Raw genomic sequence first — 19,872 nt, forward strand, 5'->3', positions numbered from 1 at the left:
AAAAAAATCTTATTCAAACTTTTGAATGGTAGCTTTCTTAAACCAAAGTAACTTTCATATCATGTTCTTTCCACACAGTCAGAACTCAAAACACAATTTACAGTGCAAAATTTCACCACACTGACAGGAGCAAAGAGTTCCTCTGTTTATGTGCCAAAAGTATTTTCTGAATCTTTTATAACCCATTATTATTATTACTATTATTCCTTGGTCTTATTTTAATGTTCTTTCTGTTCTTATTATTAATGACTTAAAATCTTACTGACCCCAAACTTTTTATATATGTGATTCTGGACCACAAAACCTTTTTACCTTGTTAAAATTATTATATTAACAAGCTCAGGCTTGATGAATCGTAGAAAACAGCAAGCATTTTTTTTTTTTAATTCTTCCCCCACCTGGTCATGTCATGTATTGATCAAACTAACTAAAATAAATGTAATTTTGAGTAATTAGTCCCAGTATTTTTTTCCCCCAATAAGAAGCATGTGGACAAACGTTTACATGTGGTTCTACATCTTTCAGAATTTATGAACAGCAATATATAACCATTACAATCCCTAAATTCAGCCATAAGGTCAGCAATTTTACTATAGCAATAATAAGTGAAAACAGCTTAGCATGCAACTCTCAAAAGCAAAAACATACTCCGGTGTGTTTTACCTATACTTTATTTGCGTTTCATGTCAAGGGGTGAAAACTTGTCTACAGTAAGCAACTGAAGGAAATATACACAGCAATTCAATCGACAATCTGTAGAACCAACTGTACACACATCTGATCACCATTACATCTTTCCATTAGAGCCATTTAAACGGAGTGTTTTCCCCAGTAACTGTTAAAAATGCAGATTAAAGGCAAAACAAAACACAAAAAAACAACAACATTGACAGTCTTCAAAACGCAACCTCCTGCGGAAGCTCCTTAATAACAATAATTATAAAATTCAGTGAGGAATTTGATGTTTGAGATGTAAATTTTCAGTTTTCAATAAGTGCGTTTTTCAATTGAGATGGTAACATTTTAAAGTGCTTTTAAAAGAATTTGGCAAACAAGACAACCGTTAGACAAATGAGCATTAAACAATAAAATAAAATTGGAGGACAGTTGAGTGATTTCCTCTCCGTTGCTTTTCTTCAGTACTGCAAAACTTGCGCTACACCAGACTCCTATTGCACACAAAAGGTCTTAAAACACCATCTTCTATATTCCCCCTGCTACAGTACTACAGTAATTTACACAGGACACTAGTAGGATCTGGATCCAACTGACACGGAAACACAAAGGACAATGGAAACCAAGTACACTGGAATCTATATATACTTATCATAAGAAAAAAAAGAAGACATTTGTAGACTTAAAAAAATCAACAAAATAAAATGAACAGCAAAATCCCTAGTCTATAAAAGAAATAAATAAAACAGTATTATCTAGCAACAAAATGAAAACATGACCTAAAATGATTAAATAAACCCCGCCCACCATTAAATAGGCCCCACCCATTAACACTAGTCAATGAAAGGCAGTAACGTTGTGCTGAATGGAAAGCATTGGAACAGTATGAACTGTAGAGAGCCAATCAGCAGGTCTAAATAAGCAAACGCAAAATCAACCACAACAGACAATCTACAGTCATGTTTTGGTAGTGCGAGCCGGAACTAAGTGTTGTGTTGGTTTCCCTGGGTTGCTTGCAATGCTCAAACCACTGAAGATCCAACTGCCATTTCCGAAATGCAGACCTTCAAAATATGGACCCTATAATAGACTAAACCATACCAACTAAACAACTAAAATCAAAAAGAAATTACTCTAAAAAGAGTATAGGTATATTGTAACTTCAATGGCTGTTTGACCACTGCACAAACCTCACTCCAACAAAACAACACTATACAAACTCTTTTAAATGTAAAACAAACTCCAAAACTGTATTGCTTTAACAGGGTGTCTATGAAGGAGAGGGCGGGATGTGATCATTTCTATATTCAAGAATCCCTTAACACGGCTTAGTTCACCCAAAAATGAAACTCCTGTCATCATTTACTCACTCTCATGTCATCCCAAACCTTTAACAATTTCATTTTTCTGTCAAAAAGATGTTCATTTGAATAAAATGAAAGCAAGGATTGAAAAGGAGCACCAGAAACATAAAAAGCAGCTTAAAGTATGACAACCACTGAAAATCTTGACATCTGACATCTCATTTGCATTTAAGTTGTAACTCAAATATGGTGAATATAGACACGCTGTGGCAGGTTTGATGTCAATGACACCAAATGCCATTATGTCTCAATCGAAAGACCAAGGAGGGCAAGTTTTTAAGTGAATAATGTTTTAAATTTGCAGTTGTTTGACTTCACAAGTCGCTCAAGTCATAATGGACTTCTTGTCATTTTTGGAGCTTGAAATTGTCCATCCTCATCCATTTTCATTCCAAAAAGCAGCATAAACATTTTGATATTCTTTAGTGTTTCATGAAAGAAAAATCTAACAAGTTTGGAACAACATGAGAGTGAAAACATTTTTCATTGTTGGGTCTAATAAACTGCAAGGTTCCCTGCCAACCAAAAACAATAGAACAAGAATCCTGTCTGGGAATATGGTAGGAAAACTAAGAGAAGAAATCCACACACATGATTATTAATGATTTGTAGAGACTGAGCTACAGAGCAGCAACTCTTAAACTGTGAGAACTGAAGTTAAATATTGAAATGTTAAAATGAGCATGTGACAGTATTATTGTTTTTGTTTTTTTGAACCTAGCTATGACTCATCTAAGAGCTCAGGTTGTGGCATACACACAGGACTTTATGCTGTAACAATGATTACTCGTTATGTGTTCGTACAGTACTGTAAATATACCTGAACTTCAGGTGCGTCTACATTAAGCAGCCTTTTCGTTCTCATTTCATGGAACTGCATCTCGTTTGTCTACTTTCATCATAATTGAAATCGTTCTTCTGAACATCTCCATCATTACAAAAACTAGTTCAATGGTTCATATATACAGTTCAACTGTAGTGTTTAACTTACGTATTTAGTTGAAATGTTCAATAGAAACTACTGAAAGCAAGAGAGAACAAGCTAACTCTCTAAACAAACCCAAAATGTGAACGTACATAAATAAGGCTAAAATAATGCAGCTAGATTTAAATTTTTTTTGTTCATTTTTTTTTTTTTTTTTTTCATTCATTTCTGCCTAATACATTCAACTTGGCACAGTGAGGGACGTGGAGAGGAGGATGTGAGCAGAAACCTACTGTGCAAGAGTGAAGAGATACACACTAGTTACATACATCTCCACTGGTGCAAAAAGCCTGTATCTTTTTTTTTAAGTTATCTTTATATTGTTAAGGGGAAGATATGAGAGATAAGAATGGAGGAACATCTGTACAGCCCAGACGGGGATAGTATTCCATGTTTCATACACATATATATACTTATATTCATTTTCATATGTATAGTATTGTACCCTCCCGTGCTGTGGAATGCTTGTTCAGCTTTTTGGGGTGATATCAGCTTCAGCTGGGGCTACTTGGGATAAATTCAGCATTCAACAGCTGGAAAGAGTGAGCAATAAAGAGACAGAGGGTGAAATTATATTCACAACCCATTTTACCTCCACAATGTGACATATTTATGAGTATTTTGCAACATCTACTCACTTATTTTACTGTTTGACTCCGCCTCCACCACGGATGCCCACTGATTGGTTATTCTGGAACAGCCCCGCCCCTGAGCGGGTGACACTGGGGTGAGTGGGAGAGGCGACAGGGGGCTGACCGGGTCTGATTGGCTTAGCTTTGAAAGGAGGAAATATGACTAGTTAGTTAAGCCAAAAAACAAACTTTGATTGTTTACTAACTTGGTTTACTAAATCTATCGATCAAAAATCACTCCTAAAAGACTGAAGGATAGAATACACTATAAGACGTGTGCACAGATTTTCTGCCTAATTTGCAGTCTGGACAAGTCAACGATAGTCTGCAGGTACTGGGCATTCAGAGTTGACAGTTTTTCATAAAAAAAAAATCATCTAGTTTATGATGGGCACAGACTCTAATTTTTTATCGTTAGACTATGATTCCATCAAGTTGGAGGAGATCAAACATGTTTGATAATTTGAGCTCATTATAGAACAAATATTGTTGTAATTTGTCATGCATCTCCTAGCAATAAGACTCATGTTTCTGTGTGAGATCACTGTTTTTTTGTTTTTTTTTGCAAGTGTATAAGGCCTAAAAGTTGTTTTTAAAAGTTGACAAACCGAAAAGCTTCAAAGCTGGCTATTAACTGTTAAATTCAAAAGAAATCAAGAGATGAACCATGATAAATCATTTTAATCTACTAATATCCCTACAAATGTGAGCAAGCAACACCTCTTGGTAGCAATCAACAACTTTCACTGTTCCTCTCTTATAGTATGACCCTACCCAAATCGAAATTTCGAAAGACACGTGTCTTTCGTACACACTAGTAACTGCACTCTTTTAAAGTGTGTGTGTGTGTGTGAGCTAACCGATCTGTGCGGAGTGTCCTCTGCGGGCCATGTTCTTGGCTCTCACAGCCTCTTTGATGCGGTCCACCTCCTGTTGGTAGCGTTTGCGGTCACGGGCTGCATTCTCTTTGGCCTCTTTGAGCGCAGACTCTAGAGCCTTTACACGCTCTGCTGTGGCCCGCAGGCGCTTCTCCAGCTTGGGCAGCTCACAGCGCAGGTCAGCGTTATCACGCACCAGCTAGACAAAGGAAGGAAAGACGTCAATAAGCATGTGTTTTGAGAGAACGCCTGTGGTGTCCGATGTTTTGAGTGTGTGTTTACCTGCTTGTGCACTTTAGTGAGCTGCTCAAGGTTGTTCTCAAGGAATGAGATCTTCTGCTTTTGTGCCGCACTGCCGCCAGTGTCATCTGAGTCCATCTCAGCGCTCTGAAAAATATGTTAATGCATAACTCAGGTATGTCTGAGAGTGGTTGATAAAGCCCTAATTGGAGTTTTATTATATTTATTAGCTTTGAAGTCAGTGACAAACTAAAGGCTACTAGCCATAAAGAAATATTAAATAAAATAGTAAAATAATAAATAAAATAATTAAAAATGAATAATAATATAAAGTAAAATAAAAAAATAACAATTAAAAATAGTACTAAAAATTCTAATAATAATAGTAATACAAATAAAATAAAAAAAACATAAAAGGTAAAATAATAAAATAATTAAAGAATTAGAATAAGGTACAACTCTAATGAAGTAACACTAATAACAATAATAAAGTAAATAATACAAATAAAATTAAATGAAAGGATAAGCTTTGATGTCTGTCAAAGTGTCCTGTTTAAACAGGAACTTTAAAAAAAAAAAAGACAGCTATACACAAGAATCTATAAAACCAGTCTAATGTTTAGCTTTTAATAGTAACCATAGCTCAGGGTTAATCATTATAATTTCAAGAAATATCCACAATGAAACCGTTTAATTATCTGGAACAACTTTTTAAAACTACAAATTTCAGTTTGCATTTTTTCTGTTTGCAACTGTGGTACCTTCTTCACTCGTGTGGCCAGATCCTGAACAAAGAGTTTCCTCAGATTATGAAGAGTCTGCAGCTCTTTGGCCTGAGGAGAAGAGAGCGATCAGAGCGTGCACACATAAATACGAAACACCGCTCATGTACAGAACAAAATGATCTACCACTGTCTCCTCCAGGCCTTTGAGATCTTGTCTGGCCTGTTCCCTTCTGTCCTGCATCACCCTGTAAACATATTTCATCATTAAGACACCAGAGCAAACTTTTCTCGTATGCGATTCAAATCTCTGCATGTTTGTTGCAGGTCGTACGTCAGCTCGTGCAGTTTGCGGCTCTTCTCCTGGTCAGTGTTTTTGAGTTTCTCGTGCTCCACCTTCAAGCGCTCCTGCTCCAACATGATCTTCTGGTTCTGACTGCAGACAGAAGACAAAGTGAGAAAAAATGAGCCCATGTGGATTAATTCGGTGCCTGAAGATGTGTGTGTGTCTGTCTTACTCCTGCAGTTCAGTGATGAGTTTCTCCTTGGTCTCCAGCTCGTCTCTCAGGCTGCTCAGCTGTTTCTGATGAGCTTCTCTGTGGTTCTGGATCTGATGCTCAACTGCAGCCTGTGCAATCACACATTCAGAGAAACTATGAATCTCTCTATTAAAATAAACAAACTGAAATCTGATAGCTATTTTAGCAAAAGCCCCTTCTGAATCTAATTCAAGTGCAGAAAATATAATAGGTACATAAAGAGTATAATGAGCCAAACTCACTAAAATGTCTGGAAAACTCCTTGTTATGCAAGTGAAATGTATAAAATGCTTACCTTGACTTCATTAGCACTCTGTATCTCATTCTCCTTCTCCATGGCATGAACTTTTTCTGCACAAGGAGAAAAAAACCACATCACAACTCCCAGAACAGAACAGTCTCACCACAAGAGGGCAGTAAAAGTTGGTCAGTCTGGGCCACACAGTTTTTGTATGGGCATTAAAATGCATTTATGAGAGGAATGAAAAGCATGTGTATATGTACCCTGTGCACTGAGTTTGACCAGTTCCTCATTGAGAGAGTCCACGTTCTCCTCTAGCTGTCTCTTCTTATGTTCAATGTTCTGCAGATACTCTGTCAGGGACTTGATCTTTGCCTCATACTGTATACAAACACAGACAAATAAATCTCAATATCTTTTTAGTTTCCTTTAAATGCCATGCTAGTACTGTAATGGAGAGCATGTGGTGTTTCCATTTAGCTAAAGTCATACAATAATTATCTAATAAAACATAAGACTGTCTCTTATGTTCAGTAAAAGAAACTAAAACTAGTTTAAAATGCTATACTAGTGAGTAAATAATGGCAATTTTCATTTCTGGATGAACTACCGTAATAAAAGAGAAGATTTGTTGTTTTATCGTGCCGTTCTTGCATTTACCTGAGAGATACGGAGCTGGCAGGCTGCAAGCTCTTTCTCGTTCTCATCCATCTTCTGGTTGCTCTCGGCCTGAGTGCTTTCCAGCTGTTTGCTGCGCTTCACCAGAGTCTTCACCTCCGACTTCATCTTACTGATGTACAGACGAGCCACTGTGAACTCTTCATCAATGAGACCTCCACCCTCATGCTGCGGAGACAAAACACAGACAGAGAAAGAAAGAGAAATAACTGAGGTTAGAGAGAGAAGGTTGAGCAGTTAAAACAGCGCAAAGGAAGTGGAAAATAAAAAGCAAGGACAAAAAAGAAAACACACACACATATGTGAAATAGAAGTTAATGCAACTAATTTTTGCCCTTTTACCTTGATGTCATTGCTGCCTATGGCGATGCCAATCTCTGCCAGGTCTTTAAGCAGTGATGACATCATCTCAGTGACTCTCTTCTTCTGATGGTTGGTCATTTCCTTCAGTTTCTGCAGCTCAGAGTCGATAGATGCAAGAACGCTCTGCAACAACAGACAGCTCAGATCAGCAACCAGTACCAAGACATAATTTCAAATTACTTGCACTGATATAGTTACCCTGTCACTCTAAAATTATATTCTTTTAAATATAAGAATTGCTTTATCTTTTGTATATATCAGTTATACAACATTATTAATACTCAGTTGTTATTACTATTAAGGTTTTCTACATCAAACTAACTTGCATTCCAAACAAAAACAAAAAATCAACAAACAAAAAAAGAGAGTAGATAATTAAAGTAAATTATAACTTTTAGGTGCAAGAAACCATCACATATCATAAAACAATAGTGAAGATGTTTCTCCTCACAGATTTCTGGTTGAGCTCTTCACTCAGGGTTTCAAACTCCTTGGTCTTGTCCTCCACCTCCTGACTCTTCTGATCATAGTTGACCGCGAGCTCCTCGAGGGCCTGCAGCACCTCCTTCACCTCCTCTTTAGACGCCTCATTCTCCATCTGCAGACGGGTGAGCTCTGCCTGCAGGTTGTCATGGTCCCTTCGTGATGAGGCCAGCAGCTACAATACAAAGATTTTGTTTTTTTCCCATTGTGGCAATACTGTCATCACAGTAATTATTATTATTAGTGTCAAATTTTGAGAAGAAAGAAGAAGGGAATGTGATGGGATCTCAACTCAACATGTAAGGAGCATGTGCACTAGGCCAGAACACTATTTATTATTTATAGCTTTTAAAGGGCAAACCCCAACTCCCAAGTTTTTAGTCTCCAAATGATTCACAGCCAACTAGGAGACAGGGAATTGCTCTTATTTACAAGAAATAATGTAAATCTGATGTGTATGTTCAGCTCTCACCTCTTCCTGATCCAACATCTGCTGCTTGAGTTTCTCAGCCAGCTGAGACTGCTGATTTATCTCATCATCCTACAGGCAGACAGCAGAGAGACAGAGAAACACAGAATGCATGTAAGGAATGAGTCTATTTTACAACAGAACTTTGGTTTTTACATTATTATTAATAAAGAAAGTCTAAGAGAGCGGGGTGGTTGATGACTGATATTATGCAGTTTGGGGTCAGTATGATTTTTTATTTATATTTTTTAAAGTCTATTATATTCCCCAAGTCTACATTTATTTGTTCAAATCTACAGTAATGTTAATAGCATAAAGGTAAATACTATTCAAAATTTACAAGTAACTGCTTTCTATTTGAATACATTTTAAAATATAATTTATTCCTTTAATTGCAAAACTAATGAAAAAAGCATTTCAGCATCATTACTCCAGTCTTCAGTGTCACATGATCCTTCAGAAATCATTCTAATATGCTGATTTGCTATTGAAGAAACATCGCTTATTATTATTCTTATTATCAATGCTAAAAACTATATTTTTGTGGAAACTGTGGTATATTTTTTCGTCAGGATTCTTTGATTAATAGAAAGATCAAATGGACAGCATTTATTAGAAATAGAGAACTTTTATAACATTATAAATGTCTTTACTGTCACATATGATCAATTTAAGACATTCTTGCTGAATAAAAGTATTTCAAAGTTTTTGAATGGTATTGTATACCAGGGGTGAGCACAAGTAGTCAAATATTAAATCTGCAATTATCATTTGAAAAATAAAAACACCATTCGAATTTTACTATGTGTTGCTTTGCTGGCCGTAAATGCAGGGAATCCATGATAAATCTAAGCATGTAAAGTAAAAGTCAGTAATAACCAAATGCACAGGGAGGTGCTGTGTAACGTGTTGATGGTATTTGATCACAGAATGTCAAATATACATTTTTTATGAGCTCAAATATTCGATTACAATGCCCTACTGTATATTTCTTTGTAATAATTTAACCGGAGCAAATGATATGGGGGGGAAATGCAGAAATTAGACTTTTTATTTCAGACAATATATGAAGATACTAATGGTCTTGAAGATACCTAGCTTTGGTAATTATTGGCAATTACATTCCAAAAGCAAATGTCCAAATTCTTCATTCATTTAATGCCAGCAGTCCCTCTCACCTTGTCATCCAGCTGTTTGTAGAGTTTGGCCAATTCAGCCTCACACTTCTCACGCTCAGCATCAGTCAATTTAAGGCCGGGCACGCTGGGAGACGAGGTGAATTTATCATTATTCATCACATTATCCAGGGCTAGAACATCAGCGTTTGCCTTCTCCTTATCATACTGCTCCTCAGTGGGAACACTCTCACCTAAAACACAATACAGTTGTGTGTAATTAGCACTGAATACAGCTGAATGAGTATGAAGCGTGTGTGACACTACAGTACCGTTCCTCCAGCGGTTGAGCTCGTTCTCCAGCCAGGTGATGGTGTTCTTTAGCGTCTTGTTCTTCTCTTTCTCCTTCTCATATTTCTTCTTCCACTGCTCAGCTGTCAGCTCCACGTTCACACACACTGTGTTCTTGATGGTCTTTGCTCTGAGAACAGTGAAAACCGGAAAAATGACTTGTTGCTCAAAACGAAAGTTTAATTAAAACTCTCAGTGTGTGTATATCTCATCACCTCTGTCCGAACATGAGCGTAGTTTTGGTCTCGGCCTCGTTGAAGGAAGATGGAGAGCAGCAGATCACTATAGTTGTCCTGCAGTTTCCGCCCAGAGAATCCTGCAAGATCCTCGTCATCTTACTGTCTCTGTAGGGAACGTACGTCTGACAGGGGAAAGAAATATTCAATCATTATCCCTCTATCCATTTAATGACGCAGCTGATCATATATAACACAGCCCTGCATCTTGAAAAAAAAAAATGCTGATTTACAAAAAAAAGACTCAATATTACCTAATTTGATGATGCTGAGTTAAAAAAAAAAAAAAAAAAAAAAAAAAAGAAAATTGCCATTACAGTTTTTTTTCACAAAATAATATGATTTTTTCAAATTATATACATGCATCAGATTTTATGCACTTGTCAAAATAAAAGCAGGCAAATGTCAAAAGTTTAAATCCATGATTTAAATCATGATCTGAAAAGGAGTGGAAAAATATGTTTAATGTCAAAGAACTTTACATGAACACAAATGTATAAATACATTTTCTGTCACTGTTTGGATGTAGTAAAACACCCACAGATGGCGCAGAAAACATCTGGGTCACGTTTGCATTTTCTTCTGTCACTGGCCATAACCTTGAATTTAGGATTAGACATATTATACTGCCTCCAGATTCATTCATATATGTGAAAATGGCAGGGAATTGAACAAATAATTGTAACCTAGCTCAGAGGAAGATGGGAATCACGTTTTTGTGTCAGTTTTTAAGATGACTTCACCTTACAATTGATTGTGGAAAGCAAAAATGCTATGAAATGAAATTTTAAGCAAATAAGATGCAGGGTGGTGAATTGTACAGCTCGGGTGCATCACACCTACCGTTCCTTCAGCCAGAGCAGAGATGACGTTGCCCAGAGCGGAAAGAGATTTGTTAATGTTTTTGGCTTCATCCAACACGGCACCCTCTGCTCCGGTTTTACTGACCTACAGTCGGAAACATCACAAATGAAAGGAACATTAATAAGGAACTAATCAAATCACATATGCTATTATGGGTCCTGAAGGGAAACCAGATGAGAATGAAAATGTCTGTGAATGGGTTTAAAAAAGAAACAGCGAGAACAAGTGAAAGCGGGAAAGAGGAAGTGAAAAGAGAGATGTAGAACGATAACCTTCTCGCTTCCTGCTAAATCCACCAGGAAGAGTTTCCCACTCAGTTTCTGCTCCGTCTGTGTGTTCTCTTGCTTGACGTTTATCAGGAAGATACTGTGACTCCTGGAGCTGTGCTCGTTCATGTCTGACACACACCACAGAGATAACATAAGTTTCCATTTCCACTCAACTTTAACTACAAGCACACAACAGGACACTCTTTTGGTTGTTTAAACATCTCAAAATAAATCAAATAAGAAATCCTGAAACTACTCTCGCTAATGTACCTCAAAAAGCAGCAGGTGTGAAAAGCTTCAGCCTGCTGAAAACAGCTATGCGGTGTGCCTGACTGATTTAAATGGGCTTACTTGTAACAGCCACATGTCTGTTGGATTTGCCTTCATCAATGGTGTCCATCACTTCGTCTGGGCTACACACAAACCGTTCAGTACAACCCTGCAGATGGAGAAAGAGATCTGAAGCACTCCTTCACTAATACATGCACAGCTAATTACTAAAACACAGCCTCACCTTTACATAAGGAACTCTGTTCTTGTCTTCATGTACAGATAGGTTGGTCTTAGATACTGAAAGAAAAATTCTTTATTATTTTAGATGACAGATCACACTCAGATTAAACAATCTCTAATATATAAAACAATGCAAAAACAATAGAATCAGTATCATATTCAGTCATACGTACCATCCAGCAAATCCCTGATCTTGTCCAGGTAAATCTCAAAATAGGAGACCTGTCAATGCAGAAGAGCTCTGTGAATTTCATCACCAGTAGTCTGAAATTAATACACTGCTGTGCAAAAGTTTGGGGTCAGTAAGATTTTATGTTTTTGAAAAATGTCTTACAAAGGCTGCATTTATTTTTTATATATTGTGAAATATTATATTTATATATATAGTATTTCACTAGTTTCTCAGTATATCTCCGAGCTTCCTACAACTTCTTACAATTTTTTCCAAGTCTGAAAATGTCAATGGGAACCTTGTGAACAATTAGCACTTATTTTTTGTTAATTTCAAACCTTTATATGGAATTCCAGGTTTTCATCCATGGAGTAAATGTAGTTGAATATATCCTGGACGATCCGCGGAATAATGCCCATGCCATCTGGATCATGCAGGTTCCCCTAAACAATTGCACAAACACAAATTCAGTCGCTATGATAATGTCTGATGATTACAGTACAGTAAATATGCTGATAGTCCTGGTTAGCAAAAATGGAATCAGAAACAAAAACACACTGAGTTTGTTTTAAAGTAGCTAATTGTTGAAAAATCACAATGCCTGTTGCGATAAATAATTATTTTTGACTTTAAATATGTTTATTTCTAGATGAATTCTCACCTCCATGGTGTGTGTTTTCCCAGAAGAGGTTTGTCCATAAGCAAATATTGTACCGTTATAACCCTCAAGAACATCTGCAGGGCACAAACACAACAAAACATTCCATTTGAATAAATGTCTCATACAAGAAATACGCTATTTAGTGATGCTTAATTAATATCAATAAATCAGTATCAATGAATTATTAATGATTAAATATTAATGGAATCATGAAAGGTTTTGGAGTCAGTTAATTATAACTATTTCCTGAACCATGTGATCCGGATGCCATGTCTCCTGGAAGACTCCTTTCTCACCTTTAACTATCTTCTGAGCACAAGCGTTGTAAACCTGCTCCTGAGTAGTGTTAGACTGAAACACTCGATCAAACACATATGGCTTTCCCTGAAGAGAAAGAGACAGACAGAGAATGAATGATGGCTCATTATGCATACTGTATATTTGTTTATATACATATATGATAAATCAGCAGACCACAGTCATAAGACTCAAAGATGACCCTTCTTGGAAATATTTTACACTTAAAAGAGAATTAATTCAGACTAAACATAACCCTCATTACTACAGGCTAAAATACAAAACATCTTTCCCTCCTGTTACGAATGGCTCTGACCTTTAACACAAACAGCAGACTCAGTGAATCAGGTATGAAATTCAGCTGTTATAACACAATAAAAGCATTTTATAAGAGGTCTTCCTCCAGGCATGAGCTCACTCTGTACAGCTATAAACAGATTTAACAGTGCACATTCTGTTTGTTAGCAGCCCTGTTTTCAGAAGTTTTTGACTTATTCATTTCTCTAAATGTTTTAAGATTTTAAAATATCTTGAACTACACCATCTGCAAGATGAATTTCACTACAAAAATTAACAAGATAAAGGTACCAGACTCATTCTCATCAAATACAGCAATGCAACTGATGCAACTGAATATTTTTTGTTAAATACCAATAAGACACTACTAGTGGCGTTTTATATAAAACATTAAAACTGTGAGCTTGTGAATTGTATGTGATAAGCGTGAGACTGAATGCAGCTAAACATTTTTATTTTACTTTTAATGAAAAAGTTTAGACCAACAAGAAAATCAGTAATTCAATCAGTAACTGATATGAACTAGACTGAATCATCAAATGATTTACTAGCTTACTGAAACTGTATTTTAACTAAAAAAAAAACAAACACAATATGTTGGAGAAAAGAGTTTTGGTTATTGTCTAGAATGTCAGTCAGCTGTGCATCTCTAAAAATAGAGGTAAAAGCACAAATAATCTACTCCATAAAAGGCATTGTTACCAGTTGGACAATGAACATGTGTAATCATTGTGCATTAGATGGCTATTTTCCCTGATAGCATTACACTTGAACAATTCGAATTGACAGAAGTTTTAAGAATGTGATGTCAGCATTGGCAGTGATTACAATAGAAAGCTTGTCATAGGAGTAGTAAATATCCCTTTACATTCAGGTAAACTCCCATTCATTCACACAAGACAGTCACTATTCACCTTACAACTGATTAACACCCATCAAAAGACAATACATCATCACAATCCGGTCAAATATACAGCTGAGACCCCTCACGAGACACATCAGATGTCCTCTAAGAGATCCAGACTTTGTTGGGAAATAAAAATAAAAAGGGTGATTTGATACCCAAGAGCTTGAAAGAAGAGCCATAAAGATTATATGACATAATAAAAACTGGTTCGTGGGCTTTATTTTGATCCATAAGAGCTATGAGTTCTTGGTCTCATTGAATATGTGATATAAAAATACTGCTAGAAAAAGACAAAAAGGAAAAACAAACAGAAGCGAACAAACAGCAGCCTAATTCACATAGAATGATTTCTGATTCTTTTAAAGAATCAACTCTTTTGATTCTTCAACCTCGTTTTAAATCATTCTACACCGAATGAACTTTAAAGGTTAAAAAAGCAAGTTCTGTGATGAATCTGCTCATTAGCAGGGACACTTCCTCATGATCCTAATTGGCAGATTCTGGTTGATGTGACCACTCCACTCCAGACTGACTTCTTGTCAACCGTCCAAACAGCAAATTTCCTCACCATACCACTATAACACAGGACTAGATTACCCAGGTGAGGAAACAGCTGTGAATGTAACACAGCTAGGAAGATTAGTTTACCTGACCAACCTCTAACACAACATTACACACTCACATCAACAACACAAGCCTACCTCAAAAATTTATTAGAAGAGGCTTATTTTGGTGTTCAATGACCACTGCTAATATCAAGATATCTTGAATCTATAAATCTATACCTATAAGATCACATAATCTCAGCAAATGGCACAAATAGATGGAGTATTCTTACGACGACTTTCATACCTTTTATGGACCTTGATATTGTTATTTACTTGGCAGTCTATGGGACAGTCTCAGGCCTCCAGGTTTTCATCCAAAATATCTTAAATTGTGTTACGAAGACGAAATATGCTTTTATGGGTTTGGAATGACATGGGGGTAAGTGATTAATGACAAAATTTTCATTTTGGAAAATTGGGATGGAGTATCCCTTTAATGAACAGTAATTTGCATAATCTCCAAAAATACTTAAAAACAGACAATGCATCACTGACAATCCTTTACTATAATTTATGCATTTATTTCATACTATTATTAATAATAGTATAATAATATTTTCATTATTCAGTAGGCACATTTATTGGCTGATGCCAATAATCTTGGCCAAATATCTGACAATTCATTTCTGTTATAGTATTATATATAAACTAACAAACTGATACTAACAAACTAACATAACAGATTTTTTTTTTAGGTTTTATTAATTTTGTTAAGTGTTCATCATTCATTAATTCATTCGTTTAATATTTCCATTTAGCTTTTTTTTTAAGCTTTAGCTTTAGTAATTTTAGCAGTTGTACTTAAACTTTCAGTAAGTTGTCAAAGTAACATTTCTAACATTCATTTGTTTTTTTGTGTTTAACAAAACGTATATTTTATTGTACAGTAGCTTTGATTTAATTAACATTTGTAATAGTTTTAATAGTATATTTTACTGTCCCCAAGCAATCAATAACATCTACCCAGCAAGTTTACATGATACAGCAACATACAACTTTTTTTGTTTCGATTTTACATTTTCTTTAATTACCTCATGTACTATAAAGTAATTATAATGTAGAATAACTATGTCCATCAATACTAACATTTAACATGTCAAATAACATAACTTGAACATTCAGTGACCAAAATGTCTCAATAATCAAAGACTAACATGCATTAGAGCATGTGCTGTGTTTTAAAATATTAATAATGCACAACATTACATCTTTGGAATTTCAAATGAATTATTGTCTTCAGACAATCACAAGACTACAAGAAGAGTGTTTTTGAGTAGCTGAATGTCCCGAGGCCTCCTTCACAGCCAGGATTGGAACAGCACTGTTTACAGCTCTCAGTATTCCCGATGAGAGATTATAATTGTGCTCCCAATGGTCACCGAGATGGGAACGTTCGTCACATGTTAGTTTCAAACATGCATGAGAGCATGCGCTGTGTTTGCATAGAGACAAAGACAGAAGAGAAATGAACAAGCATAAAAAGAACTGTAATTACAGCATATTCCCTTATGGACTAATAGTGAAATGAGAACAATATCAACACAACAAGACATGCATAATCCCAATGCTGATCCTAGTATTTGCGGCTGGACAGGCAGGTTTGGTTTCCTTCGTTACAGCAAGATTTACTCCCCAATTTATGACCTTATCCACCTACTGAAAGCCATTATACCAACACACACACACGCTCCATTACACCAGACTGGGATAGTTGCTCTGGTGCTTGATGCTGACTTGCTCAAAACAGCTGGAAGACAAAACTCATTTGGCCGACTCCCAAATGCACACACACAAAACGCGTCAGTGCACTGGAAAACAAAAGGCCGAGTGTTGGTCAGACAGTATGGTGTCACTGCAGAAATGAAGGACAAGATGAAAAATTCTAGACGCGATATTGCAATTTCAATCAGTAAGACAGAAAAACCTCCAGGGCTGATTGTCCACAGCAAAACCACAAAAACGCTCCGCCTAATAGTCACCCGTAAACTACATAGACTGCAGGAGGGAACTTTAGGACGTGACTCAACACTGCATAAGACTATTACTACTCTAAATGAGATCCATAGCCACTGCATTCTGAGTTCAAACAAGTACTTAAAATAAATGCAAAAAGCATTATTATAAAAGAATAACTACGATTTCTAGCATGTAAAACCATTTTCATAATGTAAATGAATTAGTAATGATGCACTGAAAGAAAATAATGTGCAAAATCAAGACATTTTAATCCATAAGGAGGAGCCAATATCATGCCAAACCAATGATGTCAGCATTTTAATGAGAATTAGGCCTATTTCTTTTTTACAGTCTCTGGAGAGTTACAAATCCAAAACAACACATATAAAAACGACTTCAACTTCAGAAGAGCCACCATCAATTAATCAATAAACAATAAAAAAAATAAAAATTAATTTACTCTTTAAACTTTTAATCAATTTTAACTTTCACACCTTCATAAACAACATATTTTAATAAACTTACATAAAACTTGAGAGGTAGGAAAATTAGGATTATATATTGCCTAACTAGTGTCCAATATCTACAGGCCCATAAACAAACAAACAAACAAACAAACAATATGATATATGAAGCGAGTTTACTTCATTTCATGCTCTAAAAACACACATGTATTTGTCTGTTCCTAATAGAAGCATAAGGTTAGATATTAAAGCCATAATAAATGACTCGAAATGGTCTTTGTTCATTCATGTCATAAAAGTAGGCCAGATCATAACAGACCGGCATTAGTGATGTTTATAATCACATTTACTTCATCTATTCATTTTTAACGTTAATTTCACCTATTGATGTTAATTTCAGTATGAAATGTGCAATGTGTATAACGTTATATTTATTTAGCTTTTGTTTGGTTTTCTAAATGAAAACAAACTGATTAACATTAGCACAGGGGCTAGTGGTTACTTATCATCCCTTTAACATCAAACTCCATTTCAAAATGCACTAAAATGCTAAATTATGCCAAAAACGCTTAGATCCTGCTGTTTTTAAGTTCATAATCAAACATTTCGACATTGTACGTTACTGCATTAACGTTACATCTTAGGGCTGTTAGCCACCGAGCTAACGGTGATTTAAATCTCTCACTTTACGATTATGTTACTAAATGAAAGCCTCACGTACAACATTTCCCACACAGAGTAATGCTAAAACACAAATTACTATCATAGTTCCACATAAAAAGGTATTAAAGATGATATTTTCTGTCAGGGTAAGTTACGTCTGCAGGTGGTTAGCGGATGCTAATAGAAATGGACGGCGGGCGTCACAGCGGAAATTCATCGTGATATCGTGTTATAAACTCACCCCGACGATCACATTATCTTCTCCTTGGAATTTGGGGATGTATTTGTCTCCCCTCGTCACCTCCGAACTGTTTAAAGGCCGAAAACGGCACATGACTTTGATGGTGCACTCGGCCGGGTCCGCCATCTTCAGCTGTGAGGAGGAGGAGGAGGAGGAGGAGGAGGAGGAAGAGGAAGAGGAGGAGGAGCTCGGCGTGTTCGGTCAGTTTAGGTGGAAGTGGATTTTGACAGAATGGGTTCTAGATGGAGGGAGCGAAGTTGCTGGCACACCCCTAAAAACTCTCTCTCTCTCTCTCTCTCTCTCTCTCTCTCTCTCTCTCCCTCTCGCCCTCTCTCTCTCTCTCACACACACACACACACACACACACACAGATAATAAAAAAGAAGGGGCTAGTTGTCACACTGGGAAGCTGTCACAAAAGGCTATTTCTTAGTAATTCAGCCTTTAAGAAGAGTAAAAATACAACCTACAACCTACACTGACACGAAAAATAAAAACGTTAGAATACTTCACATTTTCATGACAAAATTCACCAAAAAAATAAAAATTCTACTGAGACATTGTGACAGCTTACCTCATAATGAATCAAATGCACACTAATGAAGTCTCAAATTCTACAACGGAGCTCCTTGCTTCTGTATTTGACACTGTGAAGTGTTTTATACGGTAGGCTATACTTTTCCAGTAACCCTCAAAATGCACGCGCGCACACACACACACACACACACACACACACACACACACTCACACACTGTCTTTTGCAGACGCAGCATGATTCATGGATCCGTTGGATCCTGATGGATGTGTGATGCCAAGGGATGTCACAGACGCTTTTGCAGAGCTGGAGGCTGACGTCTGGCGGATATTGGATGGTTAAATTTAAATGTCTTGTATCAGCTCTGATTCACTCACTTTGATTAAGCATAGACTTGTTGATTTATTAGTATACGATGGCTAAAGAAAGGTATGATAAATGAATATTCAAGATTCAAAACATAGAGTTAAAGGGGTACTCCATCCCCCGGGATTGGAACGACATGGGGGTTAGTGATTAATGACAAAATTTTCATTTTGGGATGGAGTGTCCCTTTAAGTTCATAATACCACATGAATGAAAATAAGAGTTTCATGAGGTATTATTATATGAGTATTTAGTGCCGACTTCCTGCCAACCATAACGTCATGCACACAGATGTCTTTGGTGGAAATAACTCATCACTGGTGCTGCATGGACACATATACCCGGGTGTGGCAGGAGGACACATGGCTGGAAATATTTCAAATCCTTGTAAGTAAGCAATAATAGCAATGCTTGCATTAGCAAATACTGATAATAATTACAGAGACAGCATTTTCAGAGGGGTCTCTTCTTGTACAGATTTAGTTCTGAGATATATGACACATTTTTCTGGTTTGAAAAAATTGCACTTTTGTATTGTCTCAGATGTCCCAACCAGCTACTACTTCAAACACATTTCATAATTGCTGAGATTGGGGAGTTCTTAGGAAGGCAGAGGTATCAATGAAATGGCATGCCAAAGTCAACATGAAAGATACGCAATCCATTTTACTTCAGTAACGTGATGGATTTGCAAGTAACACAGAATTTTTAACAAGAGAAAAGTTTTGTTTTTTGGTAGAAATTAATGTTCAGCAGGGATGCATTAAATTGATCAAAAGTGACAGTGAAGACATTTATAGGTTTCTGTTTATAAATGCTGTACTTCTGAACATGAATCATGAAAATCTTGAATCACAGCTTTCATAAATCTTTAATCAGCAAAACTGTTTTTAACACTGATAATAAGAAATGTTTCTTGAGCAGCAAATCAACATAAAAAATATTTCTAAAGGATAATGAGACACTGAAGATTAGTGATGATGCAGAAAATTCAGCTTTGCAGCACTAGAATAAATTACATTTTGAAATCTATTCAAATAGAAAATAGTTATTTTTAATTATAATAATATTTCACAATATTGCTGTTT

General features: G+C 36.2%; 1 protein-coding gene across 2 annotated transcripts; it reads right to left on the reverse strand.

The window, feature by feature from the left end:
- Positions 1–653: 653 nt before the first annotated feature.
- On the reverse strand, positions 654–18,159 carry LOC109076426 (kinesin-1 heavy chain). 2 transcript variants are annotated; one of them, XM_042768062.1, is made up of 26 exons: positions 17,884–18,157; positions 12,747–12,834; positions 12,451–12,524; positions 12,128–12,232; positions 11,791–11,839; positions 11,619–11,674; positions 11,456–11,543; positions 11,108–11,232; positions 10,815–10,919; positions 9,951–10,096; positions 9,717–9,865; positions 9,448–9,638; positions 8,273–8,341; positions 7,769–7,975; positions 7,297–7,440; positions 6,937–7,122; positions 6,540–6,657; positions 6,331–6,386; positions 6,015–6,124; positions 5,831–5,932; positions 5,684–5,744; positions 5,536–5,607; positions 4,817–4,921; positions 4,517–4,733; positions 3,663–3,798; positions 654–3,557 (listed from the first exon to the last, which is right to left on the reverse strand). In XM_042768062.1, the coding sequence occupies exons 1-25, from the start codon at positions 18,007–18,009 to the stop codon at positions 3,668–3,670; spliced, it is 2,880 nt and encodes a 959-aa protein (XP_042623996.1). In that variant the 5' UTR covers positions 18,010–18,157; the 3' UTR covers positions 654–3,557; positions 3,663–3,667. The 2 variants fall into 2 exon arrangements, with proteins under 2 accessions (XP_042623996.1, XP_042623995.1); XM_042768061.1 differs by having other exon boundaries at positions 9,448–9,865; positions 17,884–18,159.
- Positions 18,160–19,872: the final 1,713 nt, after the last annotated feature.

Source organism: Cyprinus carpio, chromosome A12 (assembly GCF_018340385.1).
Source record: "Cyprinus carpio isolate SPL01 chromosome A12, ASM1834038v1, whole genome shotgun sequence".
NCBI lineage: Eukaryota > Metazoa > Chordata > Actinopteri > Cypriniformes > Cyprinidae > Cyprinus > Cyprinus carpio.

Excerpts from the sequence above, each read along its gene's own strand:
- LOC109076426 (XM_042768061.1), bottom strand. The coding sequence starts at position 18,009 with ATGGCGGACCCGGCCGAGTGCACCATCAAAGTCATGTGCCGTTTTCGG. Across the intron at positions 7,976-8,272 it reads AGATGTTGGATCAGGAAGAG|CTGCTGGCCTCATCACGAAG; the intron begins GTGAGAGCTGAA and ends TTTGTATTGTAG. Across the intron at positions 6,387-6,539 it reads GGTCAAACTCAGTGCACAGG|AAAAAGTTCATGCCATGGAG; the intron begins GTACATATACAC and ends CTCCTTGTGCAG.